Source organism: Taeniopygia guttata, chromosome 2 (genome assembly GCF_048771995.1).
Source record: "Taeniopygia guttata chromosome 2, bTaeGut7.mat, whole genome shotgun sequence".
Taxonomy (NCBI): Eukaryota; Metazoa; Chordata; class Aves; order Passeriformes; family Estrildidae; genus Taeniopygia; species Taeniopygia guttata.
Window position 1 is genome coordinate 43,549,473 of NC_133026.1, and position 17,713 is coordinate 43,567,185.

The 17,713-nt window shown below is 40.2% G+C and overlaps 1 protein-coding gene across 3 annotated transcripts in view; it reads left to right on the forward strand.

Annotated features, from left to right (window-relative positions):
* Window positions 1-1,106: 1,106 nt before the first annotated feature.
* The window catches only part of DNAJC13 (DnaJ heat shock protein family (Hsp40) member C13), a 56,893-nt gene continuing 40,286 nt past the window's right edge, over window positions 1,107-17,713 (forward strand). For 2 of the 3 annotated variants that reach the window (XR_003958621.4, XM_012571680.5), the window contains exons 1-9: window positions 1,141-1,281; window positions 9,134-9,214; window positions 13,492-13,567; window positions 14,045-14,194; window positions 14,537-14,578; window positions 15,623-15,823; window positions 16,870-17,076; window positions 17,162-17,257; window positions 17,398-17,489. Coding sequence is in view for 2 of the 3 variants with exons in the window: in XM_012571680.5 (XP_012427134.4) it covers window positions 9,147-9,214; window positions 13,492-13,567; window positions 14,045-14,194; window positions 14,537-14,578; window positions 15,623-15,823; window positions 16,870-17,076; window positions 17,162-17,257; window positions 17,398-17,489 (932 nt within the window). In the remaining variant the exon portion in view is untranslated. Of the gene's footprint in view, window positions 1,282-9,133; window positions 9,215-13,491; window positions 13,568-14,044; window positions 14,195-14,536; window positions 14,579-15,622; window positions 15,824-16,869; window positions 17,077-17,161; window positions 17,258-17,397; window positions 17,490-17,713 lie in introns of all 3 variants that reach the window. The other variant, XM_030265085.4, reaches the window with a different exon arrangement.

Genomic DNA, 17,713 nt, shown 5'->3' on the forward strand with positions numbered 1-17,713 from the left:
TATCAGAAGAATGTCTGACTAGTATTTAAATATCTAAAGTAAAATATAAGACAGATAATTTATCACATAATCACAGAATATCCTGAGTTGGAAGGGAACCACAAGGGTCATCAACTCCAACTCCCAGCCCTGCACAGGACACCCCAAGAATCACACCTTGTGCCTGAGAAGTTGTCCAAATGCTGCTTGAACTCTGTCAGATTTGGTGCTGTGACCTCTGCCCTGGGGAGCCTGTTCCAGCCCCCAGCCACCCTGCGGGTGAGGATTTTTCTCCTGATATCCATCCTGAACCTACTCTGACTCACCTTCATGCTGTTTCCTAGAGTCTATATGATGATGAAAGGATATTAAAGGATATTAAAAAAAATTCATTCCTGTGGTTTTGGTATTTTTTGCCAAGATAGTTAGTTCCACTTACAGTTTTTTCCTCACTTTTCCTCTCTTCATCCGCAGACTTTAATGACACTGCTTGAAGGGAAAGGCCACAGTATTCTAATGCAAATAATATTTTAAAATATTCTAAGTATTTATGTCAATCAGTAGGCATTTTAAGGAGCTCGTGTTATAATGCTGCCGTAGGTTACAACATCTTTGGGAAATCTTATATCTGGTTCAGAATATGGGGAAGTTGACGGGGAGCTCAAGAGTCCCGTAACAAATCTGGAGGGTGGTTCGCCAACCACAAAAATCAGTGATTCACTTTCCGCAGCCTTAATGTGGCATTTTAACATCGCTTTTACAGTCACGTAAGTAATGTGCATAATTAAACAGCGTGCTCCGGCTTTTTAACTGTCCAACGCGCTTTTCACGGCCTGGAGACGCTCGGCGGGAGCGCACCGGTCACCGACACTCCTGAGGGGACGCGCAGGGGGAGCGCGGAGAGGAATTTGCCCCCGGCGGCGCGGCGCCTGCGCACGGAGCCATGCCGGTTCCCGGCAGAATAAGGCAGGGCAGGGCAAGGGGCGAGGGTAGGAAGGAAGGAGGGAGGGAGGGAGCGCTGCGGGAAGCGGGAGGCAGCGCGGAGCACATCAGGTGACCGTGTCCCATGACGGCCCCGGGCCGCACGGCGGCTGCGCCGAGGGGGCGGTCTCGCTGCCCGTGCTAAGATGGCGGCCTCCAGCGCTAGGCTCTGAGGCAGTGGGAGCGGTGTAGCGGCTGCCGCCCGCCCGGCCGGCCGGAGGGTGAGGGGTGAGAGCTCCGCTCAGTGCCCCTTCGCCCTTATCGCCGTGAAGGCGCATTGCTGGTGGGGGCAGGTCCGGGCAGCGCGGGCTCCCCGGCCAGGTAAATCCCAGCGGCGGGGGATGTAAGGGGGCGGCGGCAGCCCCCGCCTCCTTCCACGGTCCCGGGCGCTGCTCGGGGCCGGCGGCAGCCCCCGCCTCCTTCCACGGTTTGGGGCGCTGCTCGGGGCCGGGTTGGCGGGCGGGGGCGCGCCCGGCCTGCGGGGAGCGGGGTCGGGGCTGGGGCAGCGCTCGCTCTGCCGCCCGGGGGCTGATGCTGCCGGCACAGCCCCGCTCCTGCCCCAGCCCTGAGGGGCCTGGGGCTGTGAGCCGGCGTCCCTTGTCCCAGCGTGGTACCTGCCGCCAGCCGCTCGCAGCCCTTCGCTTCCTGTATCCGAGGAGAGGGCTGGGGTTGTTCTCCTGCCTCAGCCCGCCCGGTGCTTCGCTCGGCATGCCCCGCACCTGATGCGGCTTCTGTAGCCTGCGGGCAGAATTTGTCCTCTTTCTTAGAGCAGTATTGACATGTCCATTAAGAAAAGACACGTTATTTTCCTCCTCCTACCCTCAGATCAAAATATACGCGTCAGGAGATGCTTTAGGAAATAATTTATGAAGGGTGGGAGAGATGTGGCAGAGATATGCTTTCACAGAGATGAGATTTTATTTCTTTTTTGAGTGCTGACAGTATGCCTGAAGAACATGAGCATAACTAGATGCACTTTCCAGAAAATCTACCCTTAAAGCTCTTATTTTGCCACGAGCATTTGGGTTTTTTCCATGCATGCTTTTAGCTTGCTTTTTGTTTTCTGAAACTCAAAACAAGTAGTCATATTGGATGGTTTTCTGTCTGCGGTGAGCTGCCAGAAGTCTTTGGGATAGATTTTCCTGTTGGGTGGTGGGAAGTTTGTGCCTTCATAGCTGTGCCTCTACTGAGGGCTGAGTTGTGGGCCATGAAAATGTTGTCTTAGCACTTCAGTTTGGGAGGAAGAGGTATTTTTTCTCTTTTTGGCTTGGTGCTCTCAAGCTGAGGTAGTGTTTGACTATTCTGCTTGGGGGGAAACACAGGCCTAGAAGTTTATTCAGAGACTTCCTGTGAATGCACTTAATCTCTGCTGTGTGGCTGCATTTGAAGTTAATGTAGTCTGAAATGTAATTTCTCTTTCTCTCTTGTGCTCTTTCGGAATAAGATTAGCGGTGGTTGGAGTAGATGCAATTGAGTAGATAACTGCTTTGTTTCATGTTATGTAGTGCTCGTTAGATAACACCGCATTTCAGAACATGGTCGTTGTTTTACAATTTAAGTTCTCTGAAGCTGAAGACTTTTTTGTTGATTACTAGATTCGCCTGCATAGGCTACTTGCATGTAGTGACATCTGTTGAAAAGGAGGAGGCTGTTGAAGGGACTACTAGTGAGTTCAGTTTCATTTTAGGATTGAGTTAGAAAGATACTTTATGAACAGTCTGATGAATTAAATCAAAATAACAGGACCAGTATCACAGATGTGAAAATTATGCTTGGCTTTAGCCTGCTTCAATTCATAGATGTGCAGCTTGGTCTAATTCTAGCCTACTACAGGCAGCCAAGTACCAGAACACTTAACTAGAAGTTACTGGTGCCTTTCTATTACTACTGGCAGTTTTTTCCACTTGCAGCAAATACCTCAGTGGTTGGAGACAGAGTTGCATTTCTGTCCCTGTGTGGTATAGACTTTCCAGAAACTTTAACCTTGTCTTTTGGCTTTATTGGAACACATTTTTTAGAAGATTTCTTTTGTATGTATTGCTTGCTTCTCTGGGTGTCATATGGTATTTTTCATAGTTTCCAAACACATACTTGTCCTGAGGGACTGAATCACTTTGTATTTCCAGATTTTAAGTGATATGCTGAGGCTTGGTCTTTAAAGCCAGATCTGTTTTTTATACTGTGGAGGTGACTTTGCTTTTAACTTGTTTGAAGCTCAGTAAGTGAAACTTACTGACTTAATAATTCTTCTGCTGGCATTCAACTGTGTCTTGAAGTGTTAACCTTCAACTGCTTAGCTTCCTTATTTGTTTCCAAAAAACTAATCTTGTGTCAAAAAAGTAACCGCTTTCTTGCCTCACTAATAAAACAGAACATTATTCTGAAGAAATATGACAGGATTGATAAACTATGACTGGAAGGAACATTATTTTTTTTTTTCTTCCTTCCCTTAGTGAGTATATACTTTTGTTCTGATACTTACTTGTCTAGCTGGTGAATCAGATTGGTTCACTGGTAAAGCAGAATGCTAATATAAATTTAAAAGAAAACCAGAATCTTCCACCCTTATTCTTATCCTTAACACTGATCCTCAGTGAGGGAATGGGTCACCTGGAGGATGGGCTCTAATGTCACCATCATTTTTGGCAGTAGTAAGGCTGAAATTCTCAGCCGGTTTCTGTTCTGGGCTGCCGAAGGTGGGATTGCTGCTATTACTGAGGCAGGTTACATGTAGGATCTGGTGGATTATCTCTTCCCCTTCTTACAAAAAGGAGTTCCTACACTATAGATGAAACCTGTTTCTACAACTAATTAGGCTGTAGTACTTTAGAAGAGTACTGTTCAAGGAAGAGGAAAAGTTAGTGCTTGTTAGAAAAATTCTGTCTGAAGGCAAAATGCTGCCACTTAGTGACCACAGCAATGAAAGAGGAGGTTGAAATGTAGACAGCTAAAACGTTTCAGTGCAGGAAAACTCACTTATTTAAATAATGGTTTTAAAGCTACAGAGGTGTAGATGACTGGAAATCAGGCTCCAGACCTTTAAGGTAGCAGGCAGGTATGTAGAACCACAGAATAACAGAACCTTAGGGTTTCTTTAAGTGTTTTGCTCTCATTGCTTTCCAGTTGGTTCCTTTTTTTGTGCTCATAGTATGTCTTCTCTCTCTCAGAAAAGTCACACTTGAGTTTGCTATGAGTATCTGTCCTGTAAAGTAGTAAAGACTTTCCAGGAACTCTAAATAGTATTCAGCTATGCTGGAATAAATTTTTAAAACAAAATCACAGTTTCTTATCTGCATTTCTCTTCCTCTTTTGCCCAAGAAACTTCAGTTTCTTATCAGCATTTATTTTACTCCTCCCTGCAGTGGGACAGAGTAATAATTCTATGTGGGGCTCTGAATCCTACCTTGTTAAACCTTTGTTTAAGAAAGATATTGAGACTTTGTAATAAGAGAGAGATAATATAATCAGGAAAAAACTCAACTTTGAACTCCTGTCCAAACTTCTCACTTTATTTAATAAATTGAAGGAAACTTACGTGTAATTACAGCTGTGCCTATTGTTTTGATGAATGCAAGGTCACAGCTTTTCTTCTGACTCCACAAGTGCTGGTTTGAGACTGACTTGTCTCAGTTTCCTGAAATAGATTGTTTTCCCAGATGGTAGTTTTGTCTCAAGAATGTGAAATCCTGGAAAAGTGGAAGGTGCATGCAAGTTGAATATAAATTGTGTAAAAGATCCCTTTCAACTCAAACTATTCTATGATACTGCGTAGCTTAAACTCTGAGGCAGGGGGAGTCCTGGAAGCAGTTCAGGCCCTTGGTTTAAGAGATTGCTATTTCTGGTACATGGGACACTCAAAAATGTGGTTTCAGCTCTTCCCCTAAAGCTGTTTCACTACTATTTACAGTACTACAGGAACCAAATAGGAAAGTATTGTTGAACTTCAGTCCTATAAAAAAGCTGATTAAAATATCCAGGGGATATTTTGGAGAGTGCTTTAGTTATACTCCCAAAAGAAGTTGCAAGTTGTAGACAATACTTTGCCTGCAGAATCCTTGGATTATTTGACTACAGTCTGTGTTCAACATGCCCACTCTCAGCCAAGAAAACCGTGTTTACAAACTGCTACTCTCAAAGTAGTTTTTGCCTCTATTCCAGCGGAAATAGAACAGCTGGGTGTTTCTGTAGTATCAAACCTTTGAAAACCATCAGTAGGGGATATGCAATAGCTGTGCTAAGAAATATTCAAAATAACCTTTGAAGTTGTGACTCCTCTACTCCTAGGTATTCCAGAATATAAAGGTGATTGCTCAGGTTAGTGCCTTATTGTCCTGGATGCTCTTGGAGTGAGCTAAATTTCAATCAATTTTTGTGTTAAGTGAGGCAACTTTTTCAATGTCTATTGAATGCAGGAAGAAGTGGCAAAAGTAACAGGAATGTTTTCTTATTTTAGGAAATTAATATGTAACTAAGCAGGGCACTATAGCTTACGCTGGTAATATGGCTAAACTTGATTAATGGTAAAGCCTGATGTGTTCTGCAAAGTCAATGGTTATATTGGCTTACGTGCTAAAATTGCAGTGCATCACAATGTGGATAGTACAAGAGGGATGCCACGCCGGTTCTGCTGGAATGAGTGAAGGAAGAGGAAATTCTTGGTTTTTTTCTTAAGTATCTTTGTCTTTGGTATGAACTATTTTTTTTCATGTTCTTATTGTGGAATCAATGATAACCAGTAAATAATTGCTGGGCTTTACCACAGCAGCTCAGAACACTAGGCTATTGTTTGCCTTTTCTGTCTGTTAAACTGCTGGAAAATGGGTACAAGAATTAATTGTTACTAAATTTGCTACCCCTGTGGTAGTCTCCTCAGTGGGAGGGGTGGTTGCTATCACTGTCCAGAAGCACAATGAGTAAAGCATCAAAGCTAAATGATTTTAGTGGTTTTCATCTAAACAAAAGAGCACTCTGGCGAATTTGTCACTTGCACTTCAGGTACAATACTTCATGTATCAGTATCCTGATTCTAGTTAGATGTTGGTGTTACAATTTCTGGAAGCTGCTGGTAGTTCATAAATGAATGTTTCTTAGTTCTGTATTATAGGAGCAGGTATTTGCAACCTTGAGAACATCTTGCTTTAAATACTCTAGAGCAAGCAGTGCTCAGGTGTGAGAGTCCTAATAGAGCTGGTCAGAGGAGTCTGGTATTGGTGAAACTGGAATTACAGATAAATAGCTCTTTTAATCCTGTACTTAGTAGAGCTAGTCTTGTTATAAGCCTCTTATTTTATTTTTACTAATACTTTAGTCAATGTCAAGAAAATGGCTTTGAAAGAGAGGCATGAAGATTGAGTAGATGGAATGTTGTTCTGAAAGATAAATTTAAAACAAAATTATTAGATCTAAAGTGTGCTACTATACAGTAAGATCTGTGTAGTTTGGATAGAGCGTGCTCTTTTGATTCTTATCCATGGTAATAATAATAATAGTTCTGAAACCAAGCGAAATGGAGAACTTCAGGAGTAATCAATGAATGCTTTGGGTTGGGAAGGACCTTGAAGGTCATTTAGTTCCAACCTTACTGCCATGGGCAGGAACACTTTTCACTTGACCAAATTGCTCTAAGCCCCATCCAACCTGACCTGGAGCACTTCCAGAGCTGGTGTAATGGAGTGTCCAGAACTTCTCTTGGCAACCTGTTCCAGTGCCTCACCATCCTCACAATAAAGAATTTAATCCTAACAGCTAACCTAACCCTCCCCTCTTTCAGTTTAAAGCTGTCACTCTATGCCCAAAGCCCCTCTCTGGCTTTCTTGTAGGTCCCATTAGGTACCGAAAGGCTGCTCTAAGCCCTGGAGCTGCTTTTTCTCCAGGCTGCACAACCCCAGATCTCAGTGTGTCTCCATAGAAGAGGTGCTCCAGCTCCCTCCCTGGCCGTCTTTGTGTCTCTCTCTAGATTATCTAGAGTCCAAAAGGTGTGGACCAGCCCCTTCTTATGTTGGGAGCTCCAGAGCTCGACACAGTACTGCAGGTGAGGTCTCACAAGCGTAGAGCAGAGCAGAAGAATTGCCTCCCTTGGTCTGCTGGCCAGTTTTCATTTGATGCAGCCCAGAATGTGGTTCTGGGCTCTGAGCACACATTGCTGGGTTGTGTCAAATTTCTCATCAACCAACACACCCAGATCCTCCTCAGGACTGCTTTCAAGCTATTCTCTACCAGGCTTGTGCTTGGGATGGCCCAGCCCAGCTGCAGAGTCTTGCATGTGGTCTTGTTGAACTTTGTGAGGTTGGCACAGACTCTCCTCTCCCACCTGTCAGAGTCCCTTTAGATGTCATCCCTTCCCTCCTGCCTGTCGATTGCACCACACTGCTTGGTATCATCAACTTGCAGAGAATCCACTGTCCATATCCCTGACAAAGCCGTTAACCCAGTGGCAGTCTCAGTCTTTACCCCTGAGGAATGCCGCTTGTCACTATCTCCACTTTAACATTGAACCATTGACTGCATCTGCTTGAGTGCAACCCTCCAGACAATTCCCTATCCACTGAGTGGTCCATCTGTCAAATCTGTGTTATTTTAGTTTAGGGGCAGGGATGTCAGGTGGGACAGTGTCAAATGCATGGGTCCAAGTAGATGCTGTCAGCAGTCAGTAGCAATAATGCTGTTGAATATCCTGCCCCTCATAAAACTTTGTTTCCAAAAACTGGCTTTAGAGAATTTTAACTTGCCACGGGTCATTGGAATATTAACTCTGAAGATTTGACTCAAAGACTGAGTCATTGAAATACGTAAATACTGCTCTTCTCTCTTCCCAGAGGCAGTACTTCAAGTTTCCTTCAGTAGGTAGTGATGATTGTGCTGGCTCTTTGTCTGAGGGAAGGAATTCTAGAGTTCATTTTTGAGCAGGTTATCCGTTCTTCATGCTTATGACTCCATAACTGCTACAGCCTTTACTCAAAAAGAAAATAACCTGAAGTCATAGAGGGTAGAAATTAGCAATGAGCTAATGTTGCAGGTCATCCATCTCAAAATAAGAAATCTTCCTTTGATAAGTCAGAGTTAGCTGAATGTAAAAAGATAATGGGTTGTTATTTAACTTTCAGTGGGGTACTGACTGTCATTGGGTTGCTTGAGAGTTGCTTCAGGCAAGCTGTGTTCTTGCAGACCAGTATTATGTGTGATATTTTGGGGATGCCGCTGTGTTATTGGTGTGAACCTGAGAGTAGTACCAGTTTTCAAACAGTTACAGGGAAGCCTGATTTAACCCATTTGAAAATAAAGCTAATGCTGTAGCAGTAAATGGAGAGTAACAACTTCACTTTTGTACTTAATCAGGGAATATCTGCTTAAGTTCATTGTATATGCAATACAACATAGTGAAGTAAAAGGGAGATTAATTTCCTAACTACTCAATATGCATTTGTTTCAGGCATTGAAAATAGTAGTGTTTAGAAGCATTCCTTAGTACTTGCCAGCTCCTATCTACTCAAGCAATTGTGGGCAAGTTTCACTAAATTCTCTGTGTGCGTGTTTAGGGAATAGATATTCACTCTGTGAAATAAGCTTGTCAGGATGTTAGTGGTGAGATTGCTTAAACTTTTACAGCACAGGAATGGTACTTAGTCAGCTCTTCAATCATAATGCTTAGCTAGTAAGTAAGTTTCTCAACCTCAAGTTCTGATTCAGACTGGAAAACAAACTGTTCTATGGATCCAGATATCTCCTTACTATTTATTTCAGAATTGCAGTAGGACTTTGATTTAGCTGGCGTTACAGGTAGAGGATACTCAAATAATTTTATATAATATAATTTTTGAGAGCAAAGTATTTTGGAGATGACATAAAATATACTTGAATTTGAATGTACAAAGATGCAGTGAAAGTAGAGTGCTGGTAATATGGCAAATGTGGCATAGCTTACTGGAACCTGTTACACTAATAGTGTAATATTAATTACACTAATAGTGTAATATTAATTCCTTAATAGTATAGTTAGTGTAACAAATGCAGTGAAGAAACCAATAATAATTTTGCAACTTGGTCCATGTATTGTTTGATAAACTTAAGTTTAAAAACAAAGTCTTTTCGTCTTGAAGCATATTGATGATTTGTGATAAACTTTTGTTTTAAATAAGAATCCTGAGTACTAACAGGATGTCTCCTTTGTTTTCAGATCTTGGCGCAGAATGAATATAATTAGAGAAAACAGAGATCTTGCTTGTTTCTACACAACAAAACATTCATGGAGGGGAAAGTAAGTAGTTTGAAGTTTGTTAATTTTGGATTTTTGTTTTTAAAGTTTTGTGTGACATTTTTCTCTCTTTTATTGGATTTAACTGCGTAGTTTTAACTTCATCCAACTGATGAATGAAAATTGAACTAAAGGCTTCTGCTGCTCAGTGTCTGAACTGAATGTATCTTCACTAGAATCAGTTTGGATTTTAAACATTTTGGTTTAGCTTTCCTTTGCTTATGTTCCCACACTGCTCTGAAATGGACCACCTGACCTCACCAGTTTCTGAGTCTTCTCAACTTACTATACAAAGCACTAAATTTAAGATGGAAATGTTTCTTCTCAAAACAGGTTTATGGAGGAGTAGTGTTTTAATTGATGAGGATCACTAGTCCACATATACACTTAAGAAGTTGTGTATCAGATTATCCGTTAGGCTACTAACTGAGATAACTTGAAGAATTCTAATAGAAATTAACCAGATCTTAATGGGGGTCTTGGATCTAAAAATGAATTTTTGGTGATGCTTCTGTCTTCATAAGCTTGGGAATGTCTAATAAAATTATCCACTAAGTTATCATAACTGGTATCTGTTATGCTGCATCTGAAGTCGACTGTTACAGGACTTTATTTGGTCTTCTTATCCACTGTTCCTTTTCACATGCCTAGTATCTCTGCAAAATGAGGTTTTTCCTTGCTGTGCAAACATCAACATAACAAAGAGTGGGTTATCTGCACCTTAGGAACATGAGAACTGCTTGATTCTAATGGTTTTATGAAGATGTGTTGTCCAAATATCTTGTTTGACCAGTAAATTGAAACTGGTTGATTTTTTTGTCTGACACATTCATCCTATCAAAGACTGTGAATACTGAAAAGGAAAGGAGAATGGGCTTGCAAGGAGCAGCAGTCACAGATCTCTCACAGCTGTGCTTTGAAGAAACATGAGATTGCTTCAATGTCTAATCAAAGAGCTCCCTGCTTTTTTTGTCAGCAAAAATTAAAATCCTGGGTAGTTCTGAGTCCAGACTACATTGAGCAGCTCTCTGAGTACAAAATCTTTCCTCTACCAAGTCAGAGTTTTGATTGACTTGACACAAATTGTGTAATATTTAGTTTTTCTCAGTAGAATTGTACTTGTGTAAATTGAGTCTTTTGTGAGTTATGATCCATGCATTTGGAATTGTGTGAGCATGGATGAAGAAACTACTTCCCTTAATAACAATAAGATACTATATTGCAGAAGAATATTAGAGCAGTTTATTCCTCCTAATCTTTCTGTTCCCCAACCAAAAATATCTGGTCTCTTCCTCAGAATTTTCTATAGCATACGTGCAAGTTTAGTGTGCATGGGATTTGAGCCAGTTGGTGAAAATTAAATACATAAACCTCAGATTTCTTCTTTTGCCCAACTCCTCTCATTAAAGAGCCTGAGGCAAGCTCTTGAAGTTATGATTTTGAACCTTGATGGTAATGCTCTGGTATACTTAGGGAATTCTTATAGAACTTCAGGCTAAGTCTGGTGCCTAGAACAGATTTAGTGTAAAAATTCAGTGGTGTGCTTAATTCTTTTATAGTGAGGGGGAAAGAAGTATTTAGTAATTAGTTGCCTCTTGTTTGTTGCAGCAGAAGTTTATTTTGGACTTTATTAATTATCTATTTGAATTCTTTACTCCACTCAGTTCATAGTTATACATTCTCAGTATAATCTATGTATAACATTAAAAAAGCCAGTAACTTAATGTGTGGTGCTAAATGAGCCTGAATAATTTTGACTACTTGTAGAGTTAGTCACTTTGAACGTGACTAATGCTCTGTGTGTCCATAAAATATTTTCCAGTAGTGCAAATGATGATGTTCCAGTGTTCTGTCGATCTGTAAAGTTAATGAAGATTGCTTTTTTAGTTGGGTGTGGTGGTATGAAATTTATCTGCCAGTTTCATTGTGATTGAAAAAATCTCACCAGTGCTTTGAAATAACTAGGGAACAGGCCATAGCCTTTTATGGAGAAGAGGACATTTGCTTCAACTTTTCTCAAAACAGCCTGGGATTAGACAGTACTGCAGAGTAGTTTGAGAGATAATTAATAGTAAACCTTTCAAGTCCTGGGGGTATGAATACCCTTCTTAAATATTTATAGGTGAAGTTATGAACAAGAGTAGGCCACATGTAAGAGTTGACTTCTGAATCTCCTCTGTTCATGAAACAAGACTTGGTTCTTCTGAATTTACCTAGGGAGAGGAAACAAGGGAAATGGCAACCCAGCAAAACTGCTGTTCTGTCTTGTGTTCCTTGTCCTATCACATATTAAGAATGCTGGATAATAAATGCTTCCTGGATCTTGAAATGTAGGCTTGAGCATAAGGGGAGAAAAAGAAGGGGCTATGATGTTTGCATGCTGGTCTTTAGTTATGTGTAATGGTTGCAAATCCTTACTCTGCCACAAAGCTCTGTGCAGCTCATAGTAGGCTAAGTAAGTAAACAAAACCTTGAGCAAGTAATAAAGAGCTTTATTACTTGTGACATGCTGTTCTAAAGAACTTAAATGAATCTTATAAATAAGTCACATAAAAGACAGAAAACCTACCTAAATTGTGCAACAAGAAGAGAGGGAACAGTTGGTTTCTTCTTATAAACTAAGAACTGGAGCATTCTTTAACAGGCTGAATATAGTGGAATTATTAGCAGCTAGAGTAGCTTCAAACATTCTGCTTCATTACTTCATGACTTCCTTGACCTGCATCTTAAATAAGGAAATTTCAGCTATGTGGAAAAACAAATATGTTTTGCAAACATGTTAAACAATCCTTAACGTGGCAGTTCAGTTCCATACAGATGTTCCTAAGCTTTAAAGAAAATAAGTACTTGTTTTAATTTCTAAGTAAACTCTGGGTTGGTAAAGGCTTCAACCTACACTGGTCTATTTTAATAATAATGGAAATTGGAAGGGTATTAAGTTTGTCTGATTGCCTGACTGTCGATAGATGCTCTTGACCTTCCTGTCATAAGGGATATGTTAGAGCTGCTCTGAATATATTTGAAGCCCATACGAAATTTGACTTTCTACAGAAATGATGGCTTGTGCTACCGACCTGTCAAGTGAGAGACGAGAAAGGACTGCAACACAAGAATGCAGAAAAGGATGGAAGACATGACCTGCTGGTTCTTGATGCAGTCTAACATGACACAGATTCAGATTAATTAAGCATCTGTTGTTAATATCTTTTCCAAGCAAACCCACAGTTTACCTAGAACTGAACCTTAAATTTTTACACTGAATCAGTTTTAATATGGCCAATGAGCCAAAATTATTTTTATTTGATTCAAGTTCAAGAAAGGCATCCATGTTCAGATGATGTTTCTTTAGTCAGAGAATACTTGCTAGTACTGGCTCTGGCTCAGGTTTGGCTTTACTTTTTGGGCTGGATGGCTTCCAGATGGAAGCACCCTAGAACATGGTTTGTGCAAGTAATAAGGTATTATTAATTATCTATTGTTTCAGTCTCTGCTTAGTTATGTGTCGAAGCTTTCAGATTCAGAAATATGTAGAGAGTCTTTATTTGTTCAGGGTACATTTTGAAGATTATCTAGGAAGTTAAACCATGTTAAGGCTTTGATTTTGCCCTTGATGCATCTGAATTCTGTAGCTTTAGCTCACTGCTTCTTGTGTCTGATCCATCTGAAACACAAGCAACTACCTTGCTATTCTTTAAGCCCTGTGACAGTTAACGTATCTGTGGTATCAATGTGCAATGGCTGTGGCTTTGGTGATCTGAGTCTTTCTAGAGCTAGGTAGCTTTGGCTTCCCTCAAGATGAAGAAAATTAGGCTTGACCATAGCAGTGCTTTGACTTGGTACAGTATTGTGGCCAGTTGTGTAAGTTGGATTTTGTGTTAAAACAGTTGGCTGAGACAGCTTCAGACAGATGCTTCAGACTATCGCAGGAATGGTTAGGTATTTTTTCCCCGCCTGTGTAGCCTTCTTGAAATTTATTCTGGTCTGATAGTACCTTTCAGTGCAAGTTCCATGAGTCTTTGATACTGACTTAATCACTAACTTAGGAAAAGGTATGCATAAATAAATCTATTTAATAGTATTTAACTTGTAGGTCCTCTTTATAGATATATAGAACAGAAGAGCTTAACGTATTATAAGAGTAAACTGCAAGTAACAACAAAGAAAATTCCATATCCATTTCCTAACAAAAACCTCTGTATATCATCTTAACATCATTTTTGCAATTCAGCACGGGTTTTCCAGTGGCTTCTGAAGAAACTTAATACTCTCTTGTATTCTAGATATAAACGAGTCTTTTCAGTTGGAACCCATGCCATCACCACATACAACCCCAACACGCTGGAAGTTACAAATCAGGTAACTGTCATTTTTGAAGTTGATTTTGACTTATGTTCTGTATCATACTTATGAACATTATCACATGTTCGGAGTGAATAGTGGCATTCAGGCTTAAGAAACCATCTAGTCTGACAAGATCTTAGAAAAACTAGAAGATGTGTCAGCTATGTACAAAACCACACATAACAGAAGGTCTGTGTTGCCTTCACTAACTCTACAAATACTGGCGTTTGTACTTTTTAGGCAATTTCTCTTTATTAGCCAACAAGTAGTAGTTTGCATTTGCAAAGGAACCAGGCTAAGTTTGATCACTGCTAAGCTATGTCCCTGAAGGGAATCGGGACACTTAGTTACTTTGCACGGTATCAAATAGGAAGCTCAAGCTCATGCTGTCACTTTGTTACAGGGTTATTAAAGGTTCTAAGGGGTTTTGGAAGGGAGCGATGTAGCTTTAAAATTACTAACAGTATTACCTAATTACTTTCAATTGTATAGTGGCCTTATGGAGATATCTGTAGTATTTCTCCTGTTGGAAAAGGACAAGGAACAGAATTTAGTCTCACTTTTCGCAAAGGGAGCGGGAAAAAATCTGAGACACTTAAGTTTTCCACAGAGCACAGAACAGAACTCCTTACAGAGGCACTGGTAAGATTTTTATTCTTATTTTCTTGAATCGAGCAGTAAGTACTTAGTTACCATTTGTGGTAGTGTATTATGCTTTCTTTCCCTGCATAAAAAGTAGGAAGCCAAGTTTTTTGGGCTGTTATGTTAATGATCTTGATCTAGTGTCAGTTAGAGTAAGTACTTTGATTTGTAACGAGTGAATAAAGCTACAAATATTTAATATATTAAACTGCAGTAGAATGGTGAGCCTTCTGAGGAGGCTTAATATGAGGCCCATAAAATGGAGTCAGCTTAAATGTAGACTTTCTGGATAGATAGGTTGTCGTATTTGCATTCATTGTCTGTTAACTTTTTTAAAAACAGAGATTCAGGACAGACTTCTCAGAAGGAAAAATCACAGGACGGGTGAGTGTCTGGCTTACCTGCATCATGTGCAGTTTAAGGAAATGATCTAAAGACTCAGACTTCTACTTTGTTCATGTGTTTTATGCTTGTGCTATATGTGTTACCTAAAATAGCTTTTGTGTATTTGGATCTGAAGTAGTTGAGAAGAGAAAATTGAGTTCAAAAGCAGTGGGAACCTCTTTACCAGTAGAATATTTGAGCTCTCTTCGATTGGCCTGATCCTTGTACTTGTACATGGGTTATGAATGTTGAAATATAGGCTGTGCTATGCGAAGTTCTTATCTGGAGACGAGAAAAACATTGATTCATTAGTCAATGTTTGCTTTGCTTCCTAATTAAATGTTTTCTGTATAACATCCTGAACATTTGATGCTTCTTAGGATTTCTGTAGGTCAGATTACAGACAAGATTGACATTTACTGAATTGTGGTAATACAGTAATAAGCAATGCAGTCTACAGAGCTGGACTTTATATTTGTCTTTTGGTCACAGAAAATAGCACTTCAAGTGCTTAAAGTATTGCATAGAATAAATCTTCAGTCATGAGCATAGTAACACTGCTGGAATGTGGGGATCCCCTTTGTCTTACCATAGTTTACAGCAGACCCCTGACTTTTGCAGGTAAGTAAGTTTGTATTTGTAATGGAATGTGACTGCAGGAGATGAAAAATTGTCACTACAGTGCCAAACTTACCTGAACTTGATTTAATTAGCTGAATAATAGCATTTGGTGTAAATGCTATTTCCTCGTCTAACCACAGTGTTCAGAAGTCTGAGTAGACCACCTTCTGCAACAAGAGAACTTACTTCCTTTGGGAGTGTTTCTTTTGGGATTCTGTTCTTGCTTCACCGTGCATTGTTTAAGCTATGACCTCCTTGTCAATTGACAGCTACAGCTGCTTTCCTTTGCTTCATAGTGTTCTTAATATAGATAAGAGTATTAAGGGAAATTAAATATTTTTTTTAGCTTACTAGATCAGTAGAGAACTACTGTTGTGTAGTAAAGGAGTGTGCATAGATGTCTAAAAGTAGCTCTCTCTGCAGAGGTATAATTGCTATAAGCATCACTGGAGTGATACGAGGAAACCTGTGATTCTGGAAGTGACTCCTGGAGGTATCGACCAAATTGATCCTGCAACAAATAAGGTCCTGTGCTCCTATGACTACAGAAATATTGAAGGCTTTGTTGATATTACTGGCTATCAGGGAGGCTTCTGTATCCTCTATGGAGGATTTAGTAGATTGGTGAGTATTAAATCAAAATGTCTTGGTATGGTTCTTAGGATATTTATAGCTGCATATTTAATAATGAGTCTTAAACACAGTTGGAGCATACAAGTATGTGCATCTTTGTGTCTCAGTTGTGGAGCCTCAAGGCTTGTGGACAGAGCCTAAAAGGAAAGGATAGTAATTAAAATATTTGAGAGCGTATTGATATGGGTTTGGTTACAGTTTTTGGTGTGGGTGGTTTTGTGTGTGTGTATTGCATGTTTAAGGACTGAAAAGGATGAGATATCTAGGCAGTAAATATGAATGTAATGTGGATGTGGAATTTCCTGTCATTTCTCAAATTTATATTAGTGTGTTACAAATATACCTAACCGATGTAGGGATTCAGTTTAGAAATAGATTGATCAGTGATGCCATTGCCTCTTTAGACCTGTGATCTGATTACTTGGCAGCTTTGCTTGGGAAATACTGTAGTGTAATGTTGGTTCTAAAATGGTAACAGGGTTTCTGTGTACTGTACTTCAAACACTGAAAAGGATCTTTACGTTATGAACCATAAATTAACTTCTAGGTATAGCTCAGTCTCTACTAACAAAATACGACTCAGTGAGGGTTTCCATGTCTTTTGTATTGCAGCATGCTTTTCTCTGGCATAAAATTAGCAATATATAATTGATCCTCTAGAGCTGCCCTAACCTTAAAGATCACCAGTGGTAGCCCCAGTTGCTTTCTCTGAGTCCTCACTCCTGCCAGGCTGTCAGGGTCTGTTGCCAAGAGTGGACAGGCAGACCATAACTTTGGTGGCACACTAATGTGTAGCAGGGTATCCTTTAGGAATAGCTGCTATAGATTTTATTTTTAAAGGCTAATGTAAAGTTAATAGTGGATCTCTTGTGTAATGAATATCTGTCTATACCATGCATTTAGCAAAGGTCAGTCCAGCTGCTGTGAACCTTCCCTGCTGTTAGGTGTATAATGGAGGATTATTTATAGAACTGTAATTTTCTTTGGCTGTGCCATATTTTTCACCTGTTAATTTCTTTTCTTGACAAAATTTGCAGCACCTGTTTGCCTCTGAGCAGAGGGAGGAAATTATCAAGAGTGCAATAGAGCATGCTGGCAACTTCATAGGCATCTCTCTGCGGATAAGGAAAGAAGCCCTAGAATTTGAGCAATACTTGAACCTTCGCTTTGGAAAGTACAGCAATGATGAATCTATAACATCTTTAGCAGAGTTTGTTGTTCAAAAAATAACACCTAGGCACTTGGTAAGGCTGTCAGACTGAACATACTTGGTTCCTATTAAGTACTAAGTATTCTCTTTCCTAGCTTGCCTCTCTCTTGTTTTACAAGGAACCTGTGAAAAGAGTACTAGCTCTTACAGAAGCTTGCTTAGTTGAGAGGGATCCAGCTACCTACAACATTGCAACTTTGAAACCTTTAGGCGAGGTAAGGGGCATTCTTTCTCACTACCACTTCTTCAAATAAAGGCTTTAGAGAGAGGAATTGATAGTATATGTAAGCCTTAATTTGTAGAGTAGCTAAAATAACACTGCTTCATGAATGTGATCTTTGTCCCTTATTTTCAGGTATTTGCAATAGTGTGTGACTGTGAAAACCCCCAGCTTTTCACCATTGAATTCATCAAAGGACAAATTCGGAAATACTCTTCAACAGAAAGGTAACTGGAGCTTCTGTGCATTACAGATTCAAATGGAATTTGCTACTGTAGCACTTGGAGTTCCTCAGCTTCTATAAACTCTGACCCTTGGAGGGGTAAACTCAAAGCCTTACTGTTCTAGCAGTCTGCCACTTTCAAATCAATATATGTTACAGGAACTAAATCTCTCCCATTTACCTTCATCCCAACTTTGAGCAACTCTCCCCAGAAGTTTTCTGATGCAC